This window comes from Daphnia pulex, chromosome 3 (assembly GCF_021134715.1).
Source record: "Daphnia pulex isolate KAP4 chromosome 3, ASM2113471v1".
NCBI classification, from domain to species: domain Eukaryota; kingdom Metazoa; phylum Arthropoda; class Branchiopoda; order Diplostraca; family Daphniidae; genus Daphnia; species Daphnia pulex.
The window spans coordinates 6,856,401-6,864,485 of record NC_060019.1 but is presented as its reverse complement, the minus strand read 5'-3'; the positions used below and the strand labels follow the sequence as shown (position 1 = coordinate 6,864,485).

Below are 8,085 nucleotides of genomic sequence, written 5' to 3'. Positions count from 1 at the left end.
AATATTCACATTCGAGCGGTAATCAAGTTCATTATGAATAAATTTGAAACATTAATTCACTTCACTACCAGTGAAAACACCTTTGGGGGGACGGAACGAAATGAATTAACCAAAAAATACCACTAGAATGAGCTTCCTAACATGAAAACACAAGCAGCACGAGCATCCGCTAACGTTGTTGCAAGTGTGTTTTTCGTCTTCAGTTTGTCGTTTCGTACTTTTGTTCACTCTGGCGGCCTCTTTGAGGGCCCCTGAGCCGTTTTCGTTCTCTTCGGCTAATCTTGCCGTCGAGTGGAAGTTGTGGAGACGCCAGTTTGAGTATTATATTCTGGTCACTCGCAAGGATGAGAAGGACGAGAAAATTCTGGTGGGTGTTTTAATAACGCTTCTTGGGGCTGAGGCCCTGAAAATTTTTGACACGTTGGTGTTTGCCACGACAGGCGATGACAAGAAGATAAAGCCAGTGCTGGACAACTTTGGTGACCATTTCGAGCCCCTTAAAAGCGAGGTCTTCGAGAGATTCAAGTTCTTACGTCGTCATCAGCTGCCAGGCGAATCGTTTGACTCTTGGATAGTGTGCCTAAGAGGCATGGCAAAAGGCTGTAACTGTGGCACATCAGTTGAGTCAGTGCTACGTGATCAAGTGGTGTTGGGAGTAGCAGACTCGCAAATCGCGGGAAAAGTTTCTCTTTGAAAAAACGCTAGACCTTACCAAAGCGTGTGATATCGTCCGGTCATGTGAAGCTTCACCTGCCCAGCTTACACAGATGAGTTCTGATCTTACTGTTTTCTGACAGGAGGATTCGATGAATTGGCTAGTCGACAAGCATGGCCGAAAAAGTGGTGGTGGAGTTCCGCAGGGGGTCGGCAGTGGTGCTGCCAGAAGATGATTGATTGTTCGGGGGTTAGACGCCGTCACGCTAAAGGCCGGTGTTTGGCCAATCACATCACTTGTTTTCAGTGTGGAGTAACTGGTCACTATTCTTGGCGCTTCCCCAATACTCAGCCGGGTCGGCAGCAGAATTTTCCTCGAGGGTCAACAACAACGGAGTCATCTCGTGTTGGTCTGAGGCCTGCTCAAAAAGGTACAAAAATGCAGCTTTATTCGGTGGAAGGGGAGTCGGACGGTGAAGGAGGAGAGTGGTCAGTCGAAGAATATGTTTTTCACGAGCTCCGACATGAACAACACTCGTCGTTAGAGAAGAATGAGTGGAGTGAGACATTGAAGGTGGACGACGTCAGCGTCAAGTTTAAGCTGGGCTCGGTGGCTTCTCGCAACGTTCTGCCCAGCGAAGTGTTTCATCAGTTGCCAACACGGCGACAACGTTTCCGTCCTGGACCACGTATGCACCGGCATTGGGCAAAACATGGATATTTAACAGTTCTCGGCCTCCACACAGCGAAAGTGGTGATTCGTGGTGTGGTGCACTGGATTTTTTGCGGTGGTTGATTAGCCAGGTCAGTCTTCCATCCTGGGACTTCCGTCTTGCCAGAGACTCAACCTGATCCATGGAAGTTGATCCGCTTCCGTCGATGCCAGCCGTTGTTACGGAGTTTTTGGACGTGTTGACGGGACTGGGTTAACTGCCGGTTGAACATCACATACGGTTGGCCACGGGTGATAATGCTGTGGATCCCGTAGATTCGGCAGCTGGAAGACTTCCATTCAGCCTTAAGGAGCTAGTGTACACCAAACTGGTTCAAATGGTGACTGACGGTATTATTGTTCCAGTCACAGAGCCTACGGGCTGGGTGAGCCTTATGTTGGTGGTGAGCAAGCCGGATGGTGACGTCAGACTCGTTCTATATCCTGCCAATCTCAATAAAGCAATCCTCCGAAAACATTTTGTGGTCCCGACGGTCGAACAACTGTTTGCTAAAATTGGAAAGGCGAAGTTCTTTGGTTATCTTGACGCGGCGTCGGGATTTTATCAAATTCCGCTTTCATAGGAGTCTTCATAATTGTGCACTATTGCAACGCTCAAGGATGCTTTCGTTTTATTCGGATGCCGTTTGGGATAAAGTCGGCACCGGAAGTGTATCTACAAACTATTTCGGAGTGGTTTGGTGACCTTTCGGGTGTTTTGATTTACTTTGACGACTTTTTGGTCCCCTGCGAAACCACGGAAGAACTTCATTTCAATTTACGTCAAGTGCTTGTTTGTTGTCGCCAACACAACCACAAGCTCAAGCTCAAAAAGTGTAAATTTTTCTTAAAGGAGGTGCTGTGTCTTGGCCACATCATCGGCGAGGGCCTGGTCAAAGTTGACCCATCCAAGGTGGAGGCAATCGTCAATATGCCGGAGCCTAGTGGCAAAGCTGACTTGGTCCGTCTTCTGGGAATAGCCACGTATTTGGAAAAATTTTGCAACAACCTGGCCGGCGTTACTCGTACCCTGCGAGATTTACTGAAAGAGTCGTCTGCATGGGTCTGGGAGGAGCCGCAAAGGGCTGCGTTGGCTAAATTGAAAGAAATTATGTCTTCGTTGCCCACCCTGCGCAGGTTTGACTTTGAAGTTCCAGTGTTCACGCATCTTTTTGCCTCTGCATGTCCCAACAAGAAGATTTCTCAAATTATGACGTAATATAAATGCAGATAGGGAGGGCACGGGTTTGGGAGACGAACCCTTATGGTCGTCGCTACATTTATTTTCTAACACAATAAAGATACAATTGTGTAACGAAATTAATTTCGCTAGATCCTAAGGGTGATTTTAAAGCTTACGGCATATGTTTTAATTTTTATTCTTGTTTCTCGACAATCCGATCTGGAGCCCGATTATACAAGCGGTTGAATGTTGCTTCATGGGCTAGCTCGCGGCTCGAAGAATCACATCAATCGGTGCGCCTTCGACGACCGCTCTGGAAGCTGCTGTATTTCTCGTGGAGTGCGCACCAAAATTAGTCGTATTGACGCCCGCTTCTCTCAGCATGGATTTGATCCAACGACTCACAGTATATTAGACGATACTGGTTTATGTGTAACAAGAGCAATTAGCAATCTAGACCCCCCGACGCCGGCCTGTTCGCTCTATAAATTCCCTCAACGCGCTCACTGTGCATAATTTCTCCTCCGGCTTGCTCGTCATCTCGAAAGATTTCAGCGGTCCACACCCCTGGGTCTTCCTCAGCCGGTCCAAGGAAAACTTTACACCTTCCTGCGTAAATTTAATGGATTAAAAACTGATAGCCGTCACTTCCGCCACCCTCATCCAGGTGGTTAGTGCTATCAGAGTTACTAGTTTGCTCGTAAAAACTTCCAATGATAAATTTCAGTTTTCCCCTAACAACCCGATAAACGCCGACACCTTCACCGAGTCCCACATCTCGTTATATCTAGGCTTTGCCGGATTTTGATGATAGCATCCCCTCATCAATCTGACAACCAGGGGTGATCTCCTATCGCCACGCCATCCATTTGGCTTAAAGTTTTTTACAACATCGAGCGATGAACGTTCACTGTGCTGTAGGACTTGCCCGAAGCATGCAAGTCTGTGAGAAACTGAAGCAAGTTTTTTAGAGTTGTCGATAAGGGATCCGCACTCTTTCGCACACACAAATAATCCCAATTTCGGCACGTGGAGTTGTATGCGCCGAGAGTTTCCTTTCTGTTTCCGGCCACGATAAGGCTGATCACTGATGACGAAATTCACTTGTTACCTAGTTGTCGCCAGACAACCTCCAAGCGGCCAGGTGTAGGCCGTTGGACGTCAAAAGCGGATGCGTCTCTTCTAGCTGGCAACAAAAGGCTCGGCTCTTGAGTCTTGACGGAACATCATCGGTACGTCGAATGCTAGTTCTAGCAAGACTGGGAACAATGGTTGGCCTGTCCACGTAGGACAAACAAAAATGATTTCAGCTTTTTCTCGCCTAATTTTGTCTAAAAATTTAAAAATTAGCGCAAAAGAGGGTGAAGACGTAACCTGCTAGATCCTTCCAATTAATCGCAAATGCATTCACCATCATCGCCTACGTTTGTGGTCACCAGAAAATAAAATTCGTCACTTGAGCGTTCCATCGCGAAGAAAAACCATCCATTTCGGATGGCTATAATGCTTGGATGGATTCGAACACAGCTGGATTCAACCTCCAGTCCCCGGAATCCGGTCCCACGCGGGACTCTTCATCCGCCATTATGTTCAATCTGCCTTGAAGTTAAACTGCTTCAATGCCGACATTCCGGCCCTCGCACCACTCCTTTAAAGCAGCCAAATCCTCGTCAATTCCGCCGACTTAGTGCCGCCACCGTGGTTGATGTACGCAACTGCGGTCATATTATCTAAATAAATCCGCACCGCAATGTTTCCTGCTTCTACCGTAAACACTTGAATTGCATAGAGCGCCCCCTATCAACTCCAGCTCATTTATGTGCCTTCGCCTATTCTGCAAGGTCCACGAAACCCTTTTTTTAAGTGATTAAAGTAAGCCCCCATCCTGTCAATGAAGCGTCGGAAAAAATTCCAAACCTTGGGAACTTTGAAAAAAAAAACACTTTCGCTCTGATCAAGGCAAGATTACTGGACCACCACTCCAGATCCCACCTTGTATTCAACGAAAGAGGGCATTTGGTGTTAAGATTGAAACTTGTTCGTCTGGCTTTACTAATAAAAAAGGCCTGCATTCTTCTGAAATGAGCCTGTGCAAAGGGCATAGTTGGGATCGCCCATGTGAAATTCCCCATTATCGAAGCTATTTCTCTTAAGGAAATAACCCCCTTTACCAACGCCGCGTCGAATTTAGTCTTAACTTCTGTCGCTTTTCTGTCCGACAGCGCAAAGGGTGAATTATTAGAATTCTCAGAAGGCCCAAATATTCCATTATTTTGGTAGGCTTCACTATCGAATTTTCAAAATTGATTAGGAAACCTAGATTCTGTAACAACTCGATCGCCTTTTTAACATCCGCTTTCGCACCCTCTTTCGACGAGCTCATGATTAAAATATCATCGAGATAGATAATCAAGCGCATACCGTGTTTTCTTAGGTAGGCCACCACCACCCTCAAAATTGTATAGAACAACCTTGGCACAGGTTCAAACCGAATGCTGAAAATTAAATTAGTCCTCCCCTCCCTTAAATCCGCCCCCTCCACGCAAAACGCAGACATTTTTGATTGGATGGGTGTACAGGAATGGTCATATAAGCATCCTTAAAATCTAATTCTCCTTCTCTCAGAATATAACGCGCCGAATCAAGATTCTCCATCTTAAAGTGCTCGTACTTTATGAATTTGTTTAACGGTTTAAATTTACGATCGGCCGAAAACCACCCGCCTTTTTTGGAATGACGAAGAGAGCGCAAACGAATCCCTCAGAATTAGTGCCCGTTACATCTACAACGGCTCTCATCTTCAATAATTCCTTCACTTCGAGGTCACATACTTTTAACATGTCTGCCGACATGGGAACAGGCGACGGTTTTCGAAATTGTTTTGGGTGCTCCAAAAATTCAAATTTTCCCCCTCGTCACACAATCGACCCAAACATCGTCCGTAACTTTACTCCAATTACTTGCGAAATCCAAAATCTACTCTCCTACTCTAACATTTCCCTCTTTGCAATTAACGCTAGACTTAGGGGTATTGCAAGAAATGAACGACACGTTCCTTCCTCCGCCATTCAACCAAGTATTTGCCGGTGTCGTATGCTCCTTTCTTTTGTCCGACCTCCACCTCTCTTCCGGAAAATAACCCGGTGCCTCCGATCTTATCGGTCTTAAGACCCTGGTAGACGGGTCTGGACGGTTCGTCTTCCTTATGCCCGCTCTCACTTTCTCCTTTGCTGCCGCCGAGTTGGCCAAGGTGACGTCCTGTGTTGCATCTTTCAACATCGATGGCAAAAAGGCGTTCGTGAAAAGAAGGTCTTTGGCCTCTTTTCCAGGGACATAAGCACTGGGCAAGGACAGGAGATATTCAAACGCCGGATCCACTACCGACACCACCGAACGCCTTCTCCGCTGAGAAATGTGAGGAAAGGCTCTTTCCCATTGCCGCCGGATCGCCTGTGCCACACTTTTAGCTTCATTTTCCACTTTCCTTTCGCCGAGAGAACAAATCTTGGTGTATAACTTTAAATGAGAGGCGGCGCTATATCCATGATCTTTAGCTGCGTGGCTATAAGTGCCTCTTCAACCACGCCAATTCTTTTCGAGCGATTGCTGTCTTTAGCTCGGCGCGACATGAAGCTGTCGAGCTTCGGGGGTTTGATAGAGAAAGATTTGTCCTCAAACTCAAACTCAAATCTCTTGGAAATCACCTTAATCTTCTGCCCAAAGACCGTGTACAATCCAATTACTAATTTCTTACGTGATTTCTCGAGAAACGAAAGTTGGCTCATTGGAGCCACTCGTGGCATTAGACGGTTCGGCACAGCATGCATAAGGCGGCCCAGCCCAGCCTGTATTGGACGGTCCAGCTTCGCATGCTTGTTCAGGGACTACCTTGACTTTCCGCTTTTTATTCTGCGATGATTTCGGCAACCAAGAACGATCCGTTGACCTACGCTTAGGGGATTCAGCCTCCTCCTGCTCTGACTCCTCCTCATCACTTACGTCTTCTTCTACCTCAATAACCTCTACTTCCTCAATGCTTTTACGCTTCTTCTTTCTTTGATCCACTCGCTTCGTTCTTGGTTTCTCTACCATTTTTGATTTCTCCCCCCAACCTGCTCTTGGTTTCCCCAATCGATCTGTTCCAGGCTTCTCTACTTGATTCTCGTGAATTTCCTCATCGAAACCGCCTTGTCTATTCAAAAATTCCCTAAACTCTCCATCCTGATAATAACGATCCTCATACCTTTCGTCGTGCTGCTGAGCATCGAATCTCACACTTGGAAGACGTTCACGGCATTTGAAATGGTCGCGAGGTTGAACGTGAAAGGATGGGCCAGCACCGTGCTGGGCCCAAAATGGGGCACGATCTCTTTCCACAAACACGAATTCGTCGTATGGACCACGAGGTAGTCTATCCCATTCCTCAAACACAGGATCAAAATCACGATTTTCCTGATTTCTTACTCTATTTACGGCCCGTGGATCCCACGAATATCGCCCACCATAGTAATCACTTGGCCTTGACATCTTTACTGTTCAAGAGCTGAAAAAAGTTTGAAGATTCGGGGCGTGTACAGGTCTGAGGAAAAAGGTAGCGTATCGCACCTCTATTTTTTGTTTGGTCTTAAATAAATTTGCCAACACCTTAAAATTAAAGTTCAAAATGAATTAATGCCGGAATGAAACAATATTTAAGTACACAACCGGAATAATCATAAACCCTAAGTGACTTAATGACTCCAAGTCTCCAACGATTGACACATCAAAATACAATTACAAAATTAGGGAATATTTTGTTTGTTTCCCACATCCAAAATTTTTTTCTTATATTCTTCTACTAGTAGCATGTCACAACTTATTCGTTTTCATTAAAAACAGCATTAAAAACATCATTCATATATTAAATCAGCTTGTTTCCATTCTGCTCGAAAGTTTGCCACACTGTCTCTTTGAGTAATCCCAATAGTGCCAAACCAAACCAAATAAAAAGTCTAAACCTTTTACATAGGGCTAGTACTCACTTTAAACGGGTAAAGTGGCCTGTTTCGCCGCCCACCTGAGCGGCCTGTCTCGAGGCAATTTCCTCCATGCCAAAATAGCCCTGGATTTGATCGAGCAAAGCCATTTGATGATGAAATCCGCCTCGTTCAAAGTCCTGCCCGTCACCCTGTCCGAGATCTTTTTGCTCAACTTCAATCTGCGATTCGCCAGCCTTCGGGCCTACGAGTGAGTCCAGCCCATCCTGTGCGTCTGCCTAGCCTGCCTCAATCCCATGAGCCTCCTGGAAATTTTTTTCGTACTATAAACTAATTCCTGTCATTTCTGTTTTGTAGAAAGAAAGTGAGTGGATGAGTCTTATAATCAACGAAATCAGCAAGGACAGTAAAATCCTCAACTAAGGCAACGTCTTCAGTACTCTTCAGTCTCATTGGGGAGGTCAGTTGCAGCAAAAACCAAAGGAAATGCCTCGGAAAAACACTTATTGCTGGACAATATTTTCTTCCGAAACGGAACTGCTAAGGAAACTAACTAAGGA

The 8,085-nt window shown here is 45.9% G+C and overlaps 1 protein-coding gene across 1 annotated transcript; it reads left to right on the top strand.

Annotated features, from left to right (window-relative positions):
- The first annotated feature begins 2,006 nt into the window (after nucleotides 1-2,006).
- Nucleotides 2,007-2,585, top strand: LOC124190309 (uncharacterized mitochondrial protein AtMg00860-like). Its single transcript, XM_046582934.1, has one exon. The coding sequence runs from the start codon at nucleotides 2,007-2,009 to the stop codon at nucleotides 2,583-2,585; it is 579 nt and encodes a 192-aa protein (XP_046438890.1).
- Nucleotides 2,586-8,085: the final 5,500 nt, after the last annotated feature.